General features: G+C 44.0%; 1 protein-coding gene across 2 annotated transcripts in view; it reads right to left on the bottom strand.

The window, feature by feature from the left end:
- tgfbr2b (transforming growth factor beta receptor 2b) overlaps positions 1-20,121 on the bottom strand; it is a 49,740-nt gene that overhangs the window by 20,814 nt on the left and 8,805 nt on the right. The window contains exons 2-4 of one of the 2 annotated variants that reach the window (XM_085290607.1): positions 17,926-18,064; positions 17,615-17,805; positions 16,953-16,979 (exon numbers count right to left, since the gene is read on the bottom strand). In XM_085290607.1, coding sequence (XP_085146733.1) covers positions 16,953-16,979; positions 17,615-17,805; positions 17,926-18,064 — 357 coding nt within the window. The remainder of the gene's footprint in view (positions 1-16,952; positions 16,980-17,614; positions 17,806-17,925; positions 18,065-20,121) is intronic. The other variant, XM_085290608.1, reaches the window with a different exon arrangement.

Raw genomic sequence — 20,121 nt, 5'->3', positions numbered from 1 at the left:
TTGTGATAAAGAACCACACTGGCAAAGTCTTATTTATAGTATTATGCCCCTAATTTGCAGGTGGGACAGGGTATGAGAAAATAAAATTTGGATCCCTCAAGAAAGAGGGTAAAATGTGCGGGAATGTAAGAGCAGACGGTGTTGATAGTTGAATTTTCAACAATGTTGCAACTTTGTGTGGGAGCAGGAGGGGAAGAAAACACTATCAGCAGCACCAGAAAGGAGGAAGACAGAGTGTGGGAACACAGGACCTACACTTTCAACACTTTTATTAGACCTGGGTCCAGTGGACCCGAACACCTTGTATGTAATGTAAATGCGTGGGGGGGAGGTACAGTATGAGGTCATTGAAAATTAGTTCGGATTTATGTTCTTCACAGAAAATAAGCCAAAGCCAATGAATTTCAGGTTGAAAAAATAATTAATTGTTTAATTTTTCTTTTGAAAAAAACGATTACTTATGTCTATAACTTCTGTTCCCTGAAGGAGAGGAACGAGGTACAACACATAAGTATGGGATATCACGCCCTCGCGTGTCCTGGCTGAAGAAACCTTTATTCACGCCTTTACGGCAGATGACGTGTGATGACACGCGCAAGGCCCCGCCCGCACATATAGCCGCTGCCATCACCGTCATCCCTCAGTTCGATAGCCGCTCTTCACCGAGCCAACTGCTCAGTGGGGCCACCCTGTGTTGTACCTCGTTCCTCTCCTTCAGGGAACAGAAGTTATAGACATAACTAATCGTTCCCTTTCAGTCGATTCACTCGGTACAACACATAAGTATGGGACCTATATACACGCCCCGCAGAGCAGCCACCGAACCGGAACGGGACCACCACATCCTTAGTGAGTGGTAGACCCAGCAGAAAGGACAGCATGAGCCACCGAAGGGGCTGTAACGTCCAACCGATAAAACCGCACAAAAGTGTGCGGCGACGCCCAATTAGCCGCTGCACAAATATCAGCCACAGGCACCCCTCTAAAAAGAGCCCATGAGGTCGCCATCCCCCTGGTGGAATGAGCCCCCACCCCGTGGGGCAACGCAAAACCTCCGGTGCTGTATGCCAGCGAGATAGCTTCTACAATCCAGTGGGACAGCCTCTGTCTGGACAGAGCTCTACCTCTATTCGGATTAGCGAAGCAGACAAACAACTGGTCACACAAACGCACATCCCGAGTGCGCTCAATGTAGGTGCGTAGCGCACGCACCGGACAAAGAGAATGCACCCTCCTCTGCTCCTCAGATCCAAAAGGAGGGGAGCAAAAGCTCAGCAACTCAAACTCCAGTGAACTATAAGATGCAGGCATGACCTTGGGAAGATAGGCGGCATTCGGACGCAATACGACCTTGCGGCCATCAGGAGAAAACTGTGTGCAGGCAGGATGCACAGACAGCGCATGAAGGTCCCCCACTCGCTTCGCCGAGGCCAAAGCGAGAAGTAATGCGGTCTTATACGAAAGAAGTTTCATATCCACCGACTCAACGGGTTCAAACGGAGGGCCACAAAGGGCCTCCAGCACCAAAGACAAGTCCCAAGCAGGGACACTGGACTTAAGCACGGGCCTCAGCCGGCGAACCCCTTTCAGAAAACGCCCGGCGAGGGGATGCGCACCTGGTGTCACCCCGTCAAAACCGATATGACAAGCAGATATAGCTGCTAAATAAACCTTGATCGTCGAAAACGAAAGGCCTTTATCCAACAGCTCCTGCAGGAATGTCAAAACATCCACAATAGAGCACTGAAATGGGAGAGTGTGGCGGTCCTGGCACCATCGCTCGAAGGCTCGCCATTTGTAAGCGTACAAGCCTCTAGTAGACGAGGCCCTGGCGCTCTGAATCGTCGCTACCACACTAGGTGGCAGCCCCTTAGCAACCAAGTTTAACCTCTCAGCAGGTAAGCATGAAGGTGCCACAGATCCGGGCGCGGATGAAACACTTCCCCCCCCGCCTGAGAGAGGAGATCCCTGCGGAGAGGAAGCTGCCAAGGACTTGCTGCAAGCAGGCTGATTATTTCTGCATACCACGACTTCGCGGGCCACCAAGGGGCCACCAGGATCAGAGAGAGGGAATGCCGACGCACCCTCTCCAGAATTGGAGATATCATTTCCACTGGGGGAAATGCATACAGGAGCACGTCTGGCCATTGGTGCGCTAGCGCGTCCAAGCCCAAGGGTGCATCGTGGTCGATTATGGAGAAGTACAGGGGGCAGTGAGCATTCACCCTGGAAGCAAAAAGATCTATTTGCGCCTCGCCAAATAGATCCCAAATCTGAGCCACTATTGAAGGGTGTAACCTCCATTCTCTCACCAGAGGACCCCCCCTGGAGAGAAGGTCCGGCCCCAGGTTCAGGTGGCCCGGGACATGGGTGGCTCTTAGAGTCAGAAAATGAACACTGCACCATAACAGCAGAGAGCGAGACAGCTGCAACAGGGGAAGAGAGCGTGTTCCTCCCTGCCTGTTTATATAAGACACCACTGTTGAATTGTCCGTCCTGACTAAGACATGCTGGCCCTGCAGGACTGGACGGAAACGCTTTAGAGCTAAGAACACTGCTAACAGCTCTAAGTGGTTGATGTGCAGCTGGCGCTGAGCCGCGGACCAGATCCCTCTCACTGACGCACCCTCGCACAGCGCTCCCCACCCACTTAGGGAAGCATCTGTGGACACCACCTTGCGAAACAACACCCTCCCAATCCGAGAGCCCTGGTGCAGTAGCCCGGGCTCCCTCCAAGGAAGGAGAGCTAGCATGCAAGACGCAGTTACCGGCAGCCTCCTCCGGAGGTGACGCGAAGCACACAAACGGTGAGAGAGAGTCCAGCGTTGAAACGCTCTCATTTTCAACAGCCCGAGCGGCACTACGGCGATCATAGATGCCATCATGCCCAACAAGCGCAATATCGTCTGGAAACGCAGTCTGCGTCCCAGCTGAAATTGAGCGAGGCAGCGATGAAACGCGGCCACTCTGTGCTCTGACAACCGTGCGCGGCTGGAAAGAGAGCATATTTCCAGACCGAGAAAAGCGATCTGTTGACCTGGGATTAGCGAGCTCTTCTGAAAGTTCACAGAGAACCCCAGTGTCTGAATGTGTGACAGAACCCGCGACAGCTGCGTCTCCGCCTGTTCTCTGGAGCAAGCCACGAGAGCCCAGTCGTCCAGGTAGGCCAAGATGCGGATGCCCCTCTTCCTGAGGGGCGCTAGCGCTGCCTCGGCACATTTCGTAAAGGTGCGGGGAGCGAGCGACAGCCCGAACGGCAGCACTAGGTATTCGTAGGCTACGCCCTCGAATGCAAACCTCAGAAACTGCCTGTGTTTCGGGTGTATAGCGACATGAAAATAAGCATCTGTTAGATCGATTGTCGCAAACCAATCTCCCGGGCCGACTGCACTCAGGAGCTGTCTGAGTGTTAGCATCTTGAACCTGTACGTTCGCAGGTACGTGTTCAAGACTCGCAGGTCGAGGATGGGACGAAGCCCTCCCCCTTTCTTCGGAATGACAAAATAACGGCTGTACCAACCTTTGTCCGTCTCCGAAGCGGGGACCACCCGTATTGCTCTCTTCTGTAATAGCGCCTGTATTTCCTCTCTGAGTACCAAGGCTGCCTCGGGGTTGACAATCGTGTTCACGACTCTTTGGAAACGAGGCGGCTTGACCCGGAACTGCAACCGGTAACCCATGGCAACGGTTTGCAGCACCCACGGAGAGGGGGCGCAAGCGCGCCACTGAGGGAAGTGAGCAGCCAGCCGGCTGGCCTGCAGCACTGACGGCGGGGCGCCGTCGCCCCCCAGTGTGTCTGCAGGGGACTGCATCCCCTGCCTGACCTGGCTCATTTCGCCTGCAGGTTGAGCATTTGAGATTGTTTGAGAGTAAACAACACTCTTTATTGATTCCAACATGGGAACATGTACATTTATACATCTTGTCGGGTGCACCTTTTCCGGGGCATAACAATGAAAAACAGCGGGAACACTCGATGTGGTCGCTTGAACATTCAACACATCTGAACCGTGTGCAGAGGTTATGTGCTTGGGAGACCGCGATAGGGAAGTGCAGCGCCTTCTGGGGCTGACAACCTGAACAGAACTTAAGCGGCACCTCTTGTGCGGCAACAGAGGGGTAAGGGCAGCGTCTCCCTGCTGCCGGATCCCTTCCCCACTCGCAATCACAGCTAGGAGGGCTGAGGCTTCTTCCTCCTGGGCGTCGGGTCCCGTCGGGGGCCCGGGGGAGGGCCTTTGCCCCAGGCCGACTGGCGTGGAGCTCGGGCCGAATAACCCAGCCGCAGACACTGGTGCGTCCAGATACACAGCTCTGTCTCTATCAGGGACGTCGGAGAGGGTCAGCCACAGGTGCCTCTGCGCCACCACTGTCGAAGCCATCCCTCTGCCCAGGGAGAGCGCTGCACAGCGAGACGCACGGAGGATGTAATCCGTGGTGACTCTAACCTCGTTAAGAAGAGGTGACAGCGGGCTGTCCTCCGGAACCAGCGATCCAAGCTCCGCCAGGCACATTGCTTGGTACGTCTGGAGCATGGTGACGGAGCTCATGGCTCGAGCGGTGCCGGCCTGAGCCCGATAAATCTTCTCCAGCTGCGAGGCCGAGAATCTGCAGTGCTTGGACGGCAGAGATGCGGGGCCACCGACACCATGGTTATGGGACGGGGCCAGATAAGCAGCCAGAGACGGCTCCATAGGGGGTGGGTTAGCTAAACCAGCTCCCTCGGCGCCGTCCAATTCCATGTCCATAGCCGGGCACAGTGACGCGGGTAGACAGAGGTTTGTCCCATGACGCTGTTAGCTCGCAGAGAAAGTCTGGGAACATGGGGAGGCAGTTTTTGGCCGTTGCGGGCTCCGGTGGAAGGAAAAAACCCGCAAACCGCGACGGCTTCCGAGCTGGTGGAGGAGAGGGCCAGTCCACCTGCAGCTTCTCAGCGGCACGGCGAAACAGGGAGAAAAGAGAGGTGTCATCGTGGCCGACCGGCGCAGCAGCGGCGGCATATTGGGTCGACAATGAGCTCTCCTGCTCATCCTCCGACAAACCATGGATGTCCAGGCCGATGTCCAGCACGTCATCGTCTTCCTGGGGAGCGCTGGCGGGCTTCAACCCAGGCTGAAGCCCGTCAGCGCTCCTGCATGGTTCCGGTCCGTCATCGGCTAACCCGTCAACGTATTCCATGTGGTCAGCCCAGCTAATCGCGGGGACATCGACCTGAAAATTTTCGTCTTCGGACTCGGACGAAGCCGGGGCTCCAGACTCGGAAAGAAGAGGGTCATGCCGTGCGACAGCCGAGCGTCCCAGCACTCTTTCCACAAACGTCACCCGTCTTTCCAGGGTCGAGCGTCGGAGCTGGCGACAAAACGCACAAGCTTCGGGCTCCGTCAACGCTCTCCTAGCGTGGACGATCCCCAGGCAGACAGGGCAGGCATCGTGCTGGTCGCTGTCGTGCAAAGAGAAACCACATCCCTGAGGACAGGGGCGAACAGAAGATTTCTGCTTTGCTCGCTTCGGTTTGGAGTCCATTCCCAAAACGCAAAGCGAAACGCTGCACAAGAAAAACTTGAAAATAGCGCTCCGCGGGCAGCCTACGCACCAGCTGGGCGGTGGAGGCTAACACCAACAGGGGCAGTTAAGCTAGGTTCAAGTTGGCAGACAACGGAGCTAACTAGCAGTAGCTAGCTAGCCCAACTCAGCAGAGGTGTTCTCAGCGAGGTGAAGAGCGTAAGAACTGAGGGATGACGGTGATGGCAGCGGCTATATGTGCGGGCGGGGCCTTGCGCGTGTCATCACACGTCATCTGCCGTAAAGGCGTGAATAAAGGTTTCTTCAGCCAGGACACGCGAGGGCGTGATATCCCATACTTATGTGTTGTACCGAGTGAATCGACTGAAAGGGAACTGAAAACGGGTCTCACAGACCCGAACACCATACAAGGGTTAAAGGGTTAACTTTAAAGCCAGTGGGAGCAGGGACGCTCCGTTTTGCGTAACTATTTTTAAATCCCGGTAGCACTGCAACCACATGAGCTAGCGCAATAATTTTTTTGCATATGAAACCAAGCCATTAGCTTGTCCTAGGTCATGGTTTCCTTCCACATATAGCTTTGCAAAAATTGCATAAAAAGCGCTTGCAGCAACAAAAACATAATATTCCAGAAACACACTTTGCCGATCTGATCAGCTGTTCATAACACTTCCTACGTTGGAATCCGGTCGTTAAGTCTGACGTCACTAGCCGTGTCTGGGCCTAAACTCCGCTGCAGGTCCATATATCAAACGATCACTATGGCATTACTGAGAGTAATGAGAACGCTGATCATTTTATTATCATCTTTAATAAAATGATCAGCGTTCTGCTCTACCAGGTGTAACAATTGAGTTTAACATCCAGGCATCCATGAAAAGGGAATTTATGACATTTAACAGAGTTAGAAGTTAGCAGGAAGTTAGGTCGCTAGCTTCTATCTAAATACAATATAGCATGTCCTGACTGCGGGGTTTTGGAAACAAATTAAAATGTACAGCTCTGTTATCACTTCCGACATAAATGAAGACAGAAAACTAAACAGCAGTGACGTTTGTAGGGTTACTGAAGTTTGGCTAGCTGGTATATAATGATGTGCTACATGACTGCTAGTGACACAGCTAAGTTAGCATAATATAAACAAGCTAACTTTTTTTCCACTCGATAAAAGTTAACGTGAATGTTCTCGGTGGTCAGGAACAAATGTAATCGCATGGCAGGATGCTGTAAAAGGACCAAACTTCAGCCAGGAGAACAACTGAGATAATCCATCCACAATACGAGGTTAGTCATTCATATACTGCTGCATGGGCTGGGCTGTAGTTACATTCTAAGGTTTTAAAAACTGAGCTTATATAAATGATTAGCGGTAATAAAAGCCGAGGGAGGTCAACAGTGATCACCGACTGTTTTAGGAGCTTTTTGAGATTAAATAGAAAATACAAAACATTAAACATGTTAACAACACAAAAGCCATATTAAACGCAGACTACTTTAGGACCGGAAGTAGGATTCGTCACGTCATCACTTAACAACCGGATAGGGCTTTGGAGTTGACGTCACGCCGCAATGCATTGTTGGAGCGCGGCACCATTTTCGGGGTCTACGAATCAAAACAAACACACTGTGTTGGAACGACGATTACAAGATGCTTAAAAGCAACTCAGAAGAGAATGGACTGTATAGAGATCGATTTCGTTCAGAGGTGAAGCAGCGGTACTTGCAAAAAATAGTGTGCATTGGAAATGTGGACCCATATGAAATACGGCCGTGGAGTAGAAACCCTGAAGACCAACCGCTATTGACGTAGCCTGACATATTTTCGTACCTTATCTGTGGAATCAGCGCGTACAAGTCGTCATTTAAACAAAGGTAAGTCAGCTCGAGTACTGCGTGTGAAATGCGTTTGATTTCCCTGCAAACATTCACATTAGTGCAGCATAAATTCATTCATGAGGGGAAATTACAGTGAGAACATGTGGAGACTGTTAGGTGGATAACATAGTGAGTTCAGTGCATTGATGTGACATTGTCCTGAAGGATTTAGTTATTCTTTATGTTAAAGAAATTGCAATGATTTATTCATATTTATTATAAATAATTCTAATTATACATCTTGCTTCCATATTTGTATCTTGTGTCACTAAAAATACATTTTATTTTAGTTTTATACATTGATTAATGACCTGCAGAATCTCCTTATCATATTAAGTGATTCATAATTGTCACTTTATTTTCGTCAGCGCTACGTCAGCGCGAACTATCACATGTCCGCCATTACCCGTCCGAAACCGGAAGTGACGTCATTTTCACGGAAATGTAGTTTTTTTTTTTTTAACCTCCAGGGCCGATACAAGCATATACTAGTGTTATTTACTAGTAGTGTTACTACTAGTGTTTTTAAAGGTTGTGTTTGACTTTATGACTTTCTGTGTCGTTTCTGGGATGCTTAGAAGTCAAATTGCACTGCTGGAAGTAGTTTATTTTGATGCAAATGCTGTTTTTTTGCAAATTTGCATTATAATATTTATTTTCGTTTTTTCTGCAGTATATAAAAATTGGTGTATTTCAAAAATAAAACTATGAAGGCACTCAAAATAAATTTCCTGTGGTGGGAAACTATTTTGTGCAACTTTTTTGTATTTACAGTTTTGAGGGATAAGCCTCTTAAATTTCTCTAACTAGAAATATATGTTAAAAAGACAAAACTATTTTCAATTTTTTTGTAGTTTATTTCACTTTTTTGCAATTTATGTAATTACTATGCACTTAATGCATACATATTATTAAAATTTGGGCTATAGTGGTTGTATTGATGTATAGCAACTTGAAATGCTCCCAAAAATGGCACTACAACATGTAAAAATTTAATATAAGCTCTGGCGGACTTGGTTCTATGGTAGGTCTTAAAGGGTTAAAAAGAAAATATGGTTGATATCCTGAAATGATACAATGTCATTAGTCAAATATTTATAACACATTATAATATAGTTGAAGGCAGATAAAGGCCAAAAGAGAACAACATTTCCAGCTGTATGCAATATTTATCAGATTAAAAATACTCAATATTACAATACACTTGCATTGTGTTAAAAGGGTGGGCCATTTATATGGATACACCGCAATAAAATGGGAATGGTTGGTGATATTAAAGTCCTGTTTGTGGCACATTAGTATATGTGAGGGGGCAAACTCCTCAAGATTGGTGGTGACCATGGTGGCCATTTAGAAGTCGGCCATCTTGGATACAACTTTTGTTTTTTCAATAGGAAGAGGACCATGTGACACATCAAACTTATTGGTAATGTCACAAGAAAAACAATGGTGTGCTTGGTTTCAACGTAACTTTATTCTTTCATGAGTTATTTACAAGTTTCTGACCACTTATAAAATGTGTTTATTGTGCTGCCCATTGTGTTGGATTGTCAGTGCAACCCTCTTCTCCCACTCTTCACACAGGAGAAATGCCAGCACAGGCATCCAGTATCCGTAGTTTCAGGTGCTGCACATTTCGTATCTTCACACCATAGACAATTGCCTTCAGATGATCTCAAAGATAAAAGTCTAAGGGGGTCAGATTGGGAGACCTTGTGGGCCATTCAACTGGCCGACGAAGACCAATCCACTTTCCAGGAAACTGTTTATCTAGGAATGCTCGGACCTGGCATCCATAATGTGGCGGTGCACCATCTTGCTGGAAAAACTCAGGGAATGTGCCAGCTTCAGTGCATAAAGAGGGAAACACATCATCATGTAGCAATTTCAAATATCCAGTGGCCTTGAGGTTTCCATTGATGAAGAATGGACCCACTATCGTTGTACCGATAGTGGGTCCATTAGTTGTACCGACTAATGCCACTCTCCAGTGACATGCAGCGAGTTCTACGCTGTGGGCTCTTGCTGAATGAAGCTAGGACAGCCACTGATGTTTCTTAATTAGTGACAGTTTTCTTGCGTCCACATTTTGGCAAATCCAAAACTGAACCAGTTTCACGAAACTTAGCAAGCAGTTTGCTAACTGTAGCATGGGAGATGGGTGGTCTCGTAGGGTGTCTTGCATTGAAATCTGCTGCAATGACCCGGTTACTGCGTTCACCAGATATCAACACAATTTCGATCCGCTCCTCACGTGTTAACCTCTTCGACATGCCAATGGCTGTGAACAAAGAGAAACTTGTAAATAACTCATGAAAGAATAAAGTTACGTTGAAACCACACCATTGTTTTTCTTGTGACATTACCAATAAGTTTGATGTGTCACATGGCCCTCTTCCTATTGAAAAAACAAAAGTTGTATCCAAGATGGCCGACTTCTAAATGCCCACCATGGTCATCACCCATCTTGAGGAGTTTGCCCCCTCACATATATTAATGTGCCACAAACAGGACTTTAATATCAACAACCATTCCCATTTTATTACGGTGTATCCATATAAATGGCTCAGCCTGTACAGTGATAATTTGTCTTTTGATATGGACGTCTGCTTCCTCAACAGAATAAAACAAACAAACCAAAAAAAGAAGTAACTGTAGCTTTGGCGTTAGAGTCACATGTCCATTTAATAAATAAATATTCACGTCAGAATATTTGATTTGAGACTTAAACTGTTGGTGGAGTCTGAATCCTCCCAAATGTGTAAAAATAACCTGGCTTTATCCAGGCTGGTATCATATTATGTGTGTGTGTGATTGTGGCCATGCTTCACCAGCCGCAGACAGGCTGGTAACACCAACTAAAACCGAGTATCATACTTACTATTTACTTGTTATGGTAACAGCAGGCTCCAAAGCTCAGACTACACCATAAACATGGTTCATATCTCTTTAGCTCCAACATCCCCTTCCTCCAACTTGCTCTGTTTCCATCTCATCTTCCCATCTCAGTGTCTGTTCTGGCTACCATTCTTTTAGTCTCACACTGTCCTTCCCATTTCCTTCTTTTTATGGGTCTAAGAGTTGGCCTGCTTGAGTCATTTCTCTATAAAGCGCTCTGCTGTGTAACTGAATGATTGATGTACTCACTGATGACAAGCCAAGATTCCATAGTTAAGGAGGAAGGATTTAAAAAAGTACATCTTGGAAAAAAGGTCAGTTTTATATGTCGTCTTCTCTTTCCTTTTTTTTCAAGCTGGATAAAGAAGCCGTTGTAATTATCATTATTTTTTCCATTTCCCACTGTTATCTATTGTTATTCGTTGTCATCAAAATAGAGACCTCACTGGCACCAAAAATCCCCTCTCCATGTCATGAGGAAATAGCGTTTATCATGAGCGATGCCAAAATAAAGGAAGAGATTACTTGGAAGAGACCAGGCGACATCTGTGCAAAAATATACCGTAAGTAAAAAAATCAATTGATTGTAGCTTCACAAGAACACAGCTGTGAATACAGCATAAAAAATAGCACGTTATTATGGCAAGGCAGTATTTACTATCCTCGCCTCTCACTCAAAAGAATCCACAAGCGTCAAAACACATGTGCAGCTGATACTGACTGGAGGGCGGCGTTAGTCCGTGCCGAATCGTTTTTACAAGGCTCCTAATTAAAAGCAACTGTCACTTCAGATAAAGAAGTTCAGCCTTGTCAGGGTGCAAGGGATCATCTCTGACCACTTTTTATGCTCTTGACACAGTGACTGAGAAAATGCAGGGAGTCAAAATGAGGATTCAAAAGTGAGATTTGGTACGATTTGCAATAGCTTTGGGCCAATTCCTGAAACAACTGATGCGTTTTTTTGTTGTTGTTGTTGTTTTTTTACCAGGCTACTACAGGTCAATAAAATGCACCAGACATAAGGCTATTGTTTTCTGGAAGCCAGTCTTTAATATACACTTATTAATAACCAATTAAACTGAGTTGGTTTTAAATAGGCTTTCTCTCTGGGCTTTGTTAAAAACAGTCAGACTTATTGGATGGTAGAGTGTGATCAGTCATGCTCAAACCACTGTTGCTGTAACACTGAATCTGAGGAGACACTGTCATTTAAATCTGTTTGAAAATTGTGACATCTACCCCACACGTAAATGTTAAAAATGGTGTAATGTGGCTGATTTATTTTAAAAAAAATGAGTGGGTGAAATTATTACAGAAATGTTAATGCGAAGAATAGAAAAGTTGTAAACGTGCTTTAAGATTTACCAAAGAGGACAGTTACCTACTATGTGTCTTTTTTCCCAAGTGCTATTGAATCATAGAAATCAAAGAGGGTGGTGGTGTGGTGGTTAGCACTACTGCTTTACAGGAAGAAGAACCTGGATTCAAATCCACCGTCCAGCCAGAGATTTTGTGTGTGTCGTTTGCATGGTCTCCTCTCTCTCACACACACATACATATACATATATATATATACACACATTATATATATATATGTATATGTATGTGTGTGTGAGAGAGAGGAGACCATGAATCCTCCCTTAGTTATGCTGCAATAGGTGTGAGCTGCTGGGAGATTTCCGTGATGCATTGAGTGTTTCTTTTTCAGTCACCTTTCTCACTCACTCAGCACTGAATCATATCTGTTATTAATCTCTGTCTCTCTTCCACAGCATGTCTTTATCCTGTTTTCCTTCTCTCACCCCAACCGGTCGCAGCAGATGGCCCCGCCCCTCCCTGAGCCTAGTTCTGCCGGAGGTTTCTTCCTGTTAAAAGCGAGTTTTTCCTTCCCACTGTCGCCACAGTGCTTGCTCATAAGGGGTTATATTATTGTTCGGTTTTTCTTTGTTGTATTATTGTAGGGTCTACCTTACAATATAAAGCACCTTGAGGCGACTGTTGTTGTGATTTGGCGCTGTATAAATAAAATTGAGTTGAATTGAATTGAATATGTCATGTTTTGTATTTATACTTATAGCTGCCTTAAGGCACTTTATATTGTGAGGTAAATACCCTACAATAATACAGTGTTATGGTTGCATAATGACAATAAGAAGTCTTGAATCTTAAATCCTGTTTGGTGTCCGACCAAAGTGCTACATTTCTGTTTGGTTTGTTGGTTGTACAGTGGGTGGCCAATGACACAGGACACAGGATATGTCCATTTATCTATATTAGGACTTGTGTCTGGTTTGTTTGAACTTAGGTACTCTAATATCTGCTCTCCTTTTAGTGTTTTGATTCAAGGATTTAAGGGGCTTTATTGTTAGAGCAGAGCGATGTGACCAAAAGTATTTATCACAATATACATTTGAAAATTTGCAATAACGATATAACTGACGATATAATTGACACTAGACAAAATACTTTACAACTCCACAACTTTATTAGTGCAAAAAACCCCATCAATGTATTTTCACTTAAACAAGCAGCTGTTTTTCATGTGCATTAAAGTTCTATAAAAATGTAACAGTGCAAATTCCTTGCTGACAGTCTAACCAAAAGGTATTTCCAGCGGAAATTGGCCGACATATCCTCAGCATAACCATGTATAATATCCACAAAACTTAAAAAGAGGTTATACACACACAATACGGTAATATTATGTTGAAGCACAGTACGTATCACTCCGCGAGGCTCCTGCCTACGATGCCGTAATGCTCCGACAATCCATCAAGCGGTGCGGCTTCGTAGCTTAGCAAAGTCGCACTAAAACATTTGACAGATTGCTGAGCGCCGTGTACCACATAAAATCGTTTCGAGGTCAGTAAACACAACCAGAGTTCATACATAAGGCACACGGGATTATAAGGGGCGCTGTCGATTTTCAGAAAATCAAAGGATTGATTTTAAGTGTGCCGTATTTTCCAAAAAACACGGTAATAACGACGGCCCGCTAGCATGCTCTACCAAAAATAGTGCTTTGTTGTGCATCTGACGGACAAAAGCTAAACCAGTCCCACACCACTGAAGTTGCAGCATTTTTACAAACCAATTCTGGTTCATCCGTTTCATTTAACGATCCACTTTCGCTCTTCTCATTCTGCGCCGCCGCCATGTGCGTATGTAAACAAAGGCACTGCGCATGCGCGTTTTACCCATATTCTATCGCGATATGTCATTTTCCTATCGTTGCCCAAAATTACACCGGTATTATCGTGAATGGTATGATATAGCCCAGCCCTATTTATTGTCATTTGCATCACATTTACATGAAGTGGAAGGAAATGACAATAAAGCTCCTTGAATCCTCACCATCAGCAGCAAAATATCTGCCTCTAAATGCTTCCCTTTGTCAGTGTTGGGTAGATTTTGGCATTTGCATACATCTTTATGCTGTTTCAGCTGGGTGTTGAATGTGGACACAAGGTTAGCGAGAATGCAGAGAAGTGTAAAAATATGAGCCCCCCAAAAAAATACAATCATGAGGAATATAAAATTCTGCAGAATCGAGAAATTAAGTAACCTTAGGTGATAATTTTCTGTGGCTTCCTTATTATAGGCAATACCTCTCAGTATAGCTATGTGAGCCATTATTATTATAAAAATAATGATTAGTGGAGCGTTAAAGCTTTATTTAGCCAACATGAAAGATTAGCAGGGCTAATACCCCGTGGCTAAATCTCTAAAGTGGACACAGCTGTGGATCTCGCTGTAAGTGGCTTTGATGAACAGCAGCACTGATCTATTTTGTCATCTTACCACACTGTGTCAGTGACAACACAGCAAACACTTCCCCATCTGATTTATTCCTAACAGGCCTCTCGCTGAACACAATGGGCCCTGTTTGCGTTCGCTGCTGTGGGATCACAATGTTCACTCCCTCACTGTGACACAAATACGCTCACTCTCACTCGGGAGAATCCACATGTGTTGCTCTCAAGCAATAAACCAGATGCACAAATGCTGTTGCAAGCATGTCACAAGAATGTAACGCAGGGGCAGAACAATGTGAGGTATTTGGAGGGGAGGAAGCCATGGCAGCGGTCCAGCAAACAAACAAGGACTTCCTGCTGCATGCATCCTCAATGGGAGGAAGGAACCACAACCCTTACCCTATGGGAACTCAGTGTGTGTGTGTATGTGTGCGGGTGTGTTTCGGAAAGATTGATTACGATTTACACAAAGTGCTGTATACATCCTTGACAGAACGCTTGAACTTGCCAAAATCAGAAGGAGGAGCTGATGAATTCAGATATCAGACTTCAGACAGCTTTATAACCCACACAGACCGCACACAAGAAGAAAACATTCTCACTTACTAAAGAGAAAATGAGGATCTCAGCATGTTTATGAAACGTGTGCAGTGAGTGAAAAATGAGAGCTCATTTTGTCCCCGGGGAATTGCTGTTTGTTGAGGAGGCCGTGAACGTCATGTTTTGCTCGAGTAGAAACAAAAACCCACTAAATCGTGGCAACAAGTATGTTTTTGCTGGATTTGTGAAGCTCATCATCACAGGCCCAGGTAGAAGGTACTTATGGTTGATGTACTGTAAGGGACCAAAACATAAACTTGCATGTTTTACTGAAATTATCAGCATGAGAAAATTCCAGCATAACACTTCCCAGAGTCATTTCTTTTCCTATCATGAGCCAATCCACCAGGACATTTAATAAACTTTAGTAGAAAGTCTACTTTACCTAGCTGTAGACTGTAGCTAGGTTTACTTTCAAATGCAGCACACATTTTAACTTCTTTTTTTCCCTGTTTTTATCCACTTGTGTTGTTTAAAAATCAATAAATGGTCTAACATGGTTATATAACTAACAGTATACCTGCCAAACCTCAAATGTTGAGATGAAAGTAAAAAACATGGATTGATCAAAGTATCATTGGGCACAAGTTGGTCTCCAACCTTTTCATGAGAGTGTGAATCTCAGATCGAAAGCACTTAGGTACAGATGTTGTACAGCACTTTTCAAGTCTTACCTAATGAAGATGGCATGTGTAGCCTGTCTAAGCTGTGATTTTGAAAGTGACTAGATACAGACACAATGCAACAAAGGTAGACAACTGAATGTCAGGAGGCTGAGACTTGTCAAAGCTCATGAATCCAAAAGCCTCTGCATGGTATTGCTACATGTTAGGGACACAAATGAAGTGAGAATTTAAAGGAAACAAAGCAGCAGCTCAGGCTTAGCAAATGCAGCTCGCAGGTGTTTTGATGTGTTTCAGTTTGTAACCATCCTGCCCACATTATATATATTTTTAGTATTTCTTTTAGCACTATTTATATTATTATATTACTATTTATTACTTTATTGTTAGGGCTGTTTTTGTTGTGCATCTGCACCTTATTGTTGTCAATGTCTACGCATGGGACAGTGTGAAACGTAATTTCAATTCCTTTGTATGGCAAGTACATTTGAAGAAATTGACAAATAAAAGTATTCTATTCTATTCTATTCTATTCTATTAGCTGAAGCATGTGCACAAAGCAACTTAAAGATACGGTTTAGTCAATAAGGTGGGAAGAAGAAGACTGACGCAGGAGAACAGTAAACAGCTGTACTTCATCACAGAGGTGCTGCAAGTCTACGCAGCCTTTCACCATGTGCAAGAGATGTTTCTGATTCGAGTTAAACACAGACAGGAAACCATATGTCTGAGCTCTACAGTGCGGCTGGCCTACACGACAATGCGCGCGCGCACACACACACTGAGAAAGACCCACTTTTTCCTCTCAGCACTGTGAGAGGCACACAGAACCCAGCTGTGTTTCTATGACCACACTGAGGATTCCCCAAACATCATTACGTGTGAGTATTGCGTTTCCACTTCCTGTTTGCGGTGACGGTGGATTCTCAAATCATTCCACAAGACAGTAGCAACCGTAATGAGACCCTAAAAAAAGTAGGCCCACAACATTTTGAACTTCGCAAGCAGCTTTACTGTACATGCCAAGGTACGCACAGCAGTTTCCTTGTCAGTGGTTGGAAACAAGCTTAGCGTAGGAGGAGAAGAAGGTGGGGGTGATAAGATGACAGAATGAACGGGTATCAATAAATGAAAGTACCAGGGATGGGCGAATGACTGAACAAATAATGTGGAGAATCAAAGAGCTACTGACACACTTGACAAAGGAATACAGATGTGCTGTTCTAACAGCCGGTCCATTTTAGAACTGGCCAAGCATGTCAGCAGGAAGGGCTGTGCAGCCACTATAAAATAATCTATCTGCTAAATGCGTCTTTTTCTCTTAACTGTGTCACACTTAACTGCATTTGGTTAGCTGAAAGCTGGTGTTTGTTCCTGTGTAGTCAAATACTGAGACCAGAATATAAAACACCGCATTTTTCAAAGAATGTACTTTTGTACTTTGTACTTTTTTGCTGTCCAAAAAAAGAAGTCCAAGAGAAGGAACCAAACTTTTTTGTGACAGCACTACACAACAGTTTCCAACAAGTTACGAATTGACGGATGATGATGTTATCGAAGGAAACAGAATAAATGAATGAATGAATGAATTGGCAGTGAACAAGACATTGCCATAAGCCAATGAGTGATGAAAACAGGACCAGAGGAGACGGTCAGCAGAAAATACCTGAGCCCTACTTACCCTCTCCATCCTCAATGATCCTATCACCTGTTGAGCAACCAGGTAAATAAGGTGAAACCACACCCATTGTAGCAACTACTAGAAACTGATATCACCATCGTGACAAATGTGAGTCAGAACAATAATGAAAAAATACATTTTGGTCCCTACAGCTGCTGAGCCTGCATGTCTGTAAACAGTTTTTGGTGATCTTTTTGCAGGTATAACTGCGCGCGGGGATAAGTGTCACAGACCAGGTAAGGAAGGCATTGCAGGGTTGGATCATTAAGAAGTAGTATCAGACTTGAAAGCAGCAGTAATTAGGTTTTGGGCCTCAGGAAAGAGCTGAGGTAGCTGTAAACACTGTCACACACAGAGTTCAGTCCCAATTCTCAACAACAACTGTCTCAAGGCACATGTTGTGAAATTAATGGTGTTAGCAAACAGTTACCGGAAGCTACAGTCCTTTGGAATTTTCTGATAAATGGAAGTGCAAACCACTACTTTTAACAGTTACTGGCTAGCATTTTGCAAGAAGTAGATGTGAGCACTGAAGCTGGAGTTTGTGAAACCAAAGCAAAGAGCTGAAACATTCTAAACTGTGGAACTCCAGGAATTATTCTCCTTGGCTTCAGGAAAATCTAATTACAGCTTTAAGCTTCTTCAAAATTTTAGGTACTCACTTTGGGAGAATATTAGCTCTTCGTTGCACTCTGCTCCTTTACAGGAGCAGAAATGAGCCAACCCCGTTGTTGTGTTCTTTTCCTTCATCACACAGGTGGTGCTGTTGTAGTCATCCAGGGTAATGCCGTACAATGGCTCTGCTGGGTTGTGGCAGAGAGTTTCGATGGACAAGTTTGTCTCGTTTCTTCTCCTTAAACACACATTGAGGTATAATGTTTAACAGTGTATACCTTAAGAACTATCAGGATACCGTCCACTTAGTTAATCACATCTAAGAGATGAAGATTGCTTACTTCTCTTGGATACCTACCAGATAGAAACACAGACCTCAGTTGGTTTTTCACATATGGATGAGATGCTGCAGTTGGTCTTGCAGATACCTGTGCCATTGCAGGAGGTAAGCTCCACATCACAGAACTTACAAAGTTCATGTAGTTGAAAAACAAGACCTGCAAATAACACACACAACAACACGCATTAGTTTCATGTTTCATCAAGTGCTGCTGTCCCATACAGCAAGTCACAATTTTTTTTTGCCTGTACAAGAAACACAAGCACTATCACAAATTTGATATATTGTTTTATATATATTAGAACAAAATCACATTGTGGGCTTTATGTTCAGAGCATTGACATTGTTATGACTGCTGGAGCAAATTCCTGGAATTGTACTCTCCAAACATTACCAAAGTTCTGCCTAAAGACCTAAAGTTTCAGCCAAACTTTTTTGAAAAATCGATTCACAAAAAAAATGTTTGATGTGCTGTAAGCACAGTGTAAGGACAATAATGATATACTGAAACAAAATGCACCACATAACCAAGCTACACGTGAACCAAAACTAAACAAGAGCTCATGATTAACAAATGAGAAAAGTAGGTATAGAATAAGACTGCAGTTTAAAAAGTCAAGACAAAACAAATTAATATATTAGTAACAAGAAGCACTGAGAGAGTGCAAACCTCTGCCAAGGCAGCTCATTGTCTGAGCAGTACTGAAAAGTACTTTAAGGAGTTTGTAGTTCAGTAAAAACAATCGCAGAGTGCAGGTTTTTGTTATTTGACCTGTTGAAACCAATTTTGATAAAACTAATATGTATATATTGTACATGTGCAGTTTATCCTGTCTTCCAAAAAATTAATACTCATTTATTAACATTGTACACGTATTCTAATTAGAGTAACAGGTTATAACCTGTTACTCTAATTTACACAGCAAGGTCTTAAAATAAGGTGGTATTGAGAATTCCCCATATCATTCCCCTTATATGCCTGTATGTTGTAATTACAAACAATGGTAGTAAGACACATTGTTTTAAATAGCTCTTTCTAGGATTATTATCACTTTGACCAGATATATCTATTGACATTGAAGTAGAGGTCACAGGTCAAACGTGACACGATTTTAAATCTTTATACAGTACTTTCTATACGTTCACAATACACATGACACACAAGTCTTTTTGTCAGTTTTTGACCAATAATTCATTAAGTCAACCTTGAAGACCTTGGTAGCAAAGTTTACTGTGTTGTTAACAAAGTTTTATGAGAATTCATTCAAAACTTTTTAAGCTATCGTGTTTTTACTAACACCTACGCATACATGAAAGCAAATGCTACGACAAAAATGGAGGTAATGAGAGTATATTCACTCTCTATCATGGTTGAAATAAGGTAGTTTTGAAGGCAAAGGGGGACCAGTGTGTTCTTAGTAAAGTTGAGTGCATTCCCTAGGTTAGCAGGTCTGAGTATAAAGGAAAAACAATATACATAAATGGCACACAGAAGATGTGCTCAGAATCTTTGATACAATCTAAATCAGGGGTAGGGGAACTCCAGGCCTCAAGGCTGATGTCCTGCAGGTTTTAGATATCACCCTGGGTCAACACGCCTGAGTGATTAGTTCATTACCAGGCCTCTGGAGAACTTCAACACATGTTGAGGATGTAATTTAGCCATTTAAATCAGCTGTATTGGATCAAGGACACATCGAAAGCCTGTAGGACACCGGCCCTTGAGGCCTGGGGTTCCCCCACCCCTGATCTAAATGAATAACTACAGCTGAAAATTTTTAAATATCATGAGTACTGAAACAGAATTCGGTAATATTGTTCTTTAGTAGTATTTGACTGGTAATTTTTTGTCTCAGGCATAAAAAAAGAATAGTTCACATTAGGGAAATGTTAGCAAGCTATTTCATATTATTATTTTTCCTGCTACTTAAACTATTCACTCCTCTTTCATGTTTGTAATGGTCTCTGCACTGCTAATATTGTGGGTTCCTCAATGGAGCTTTTCACATATCAGAGGCTGGTGAATAAACACCTTTACACACTGAATGTTTGTGAAAAAACGACACGCATTTCCAAATTTTTTGAGCACGAACTTGGCATGTAATATATTTACACACTGGTGACTGACCCGGAGCAGCAACTAGTAGTAGTATAGTTTGACAACTTCAGTAGTGGTGGATGTTTTTATTTACATTTGTCCTGTGACACTAGTAC

The sequence above is a fragment of the Mchenga conophoros genome, linkage group LG11 (assembly GCF_057382185.1).
Source record: "Mchenga conophoros isolate Kocher_MC1m ecotype Shallow Benthic linkage group LG11, M_conophoros_male_GT1.1, whole genome shotgun sequence".
In the NCBI taxonomy this organism is placed as follows: Eukaryota; Metazoa; Chordata; class Actinopteri; order Cichliformes; family Cichlidae; genus Mchenga; species Mchenga conophoros.
The sequence above is the reverse complement of the archived record's forward strand: the minus strand, read 5'-3'. Positions and strand labels throughout refer to the sequence as shown.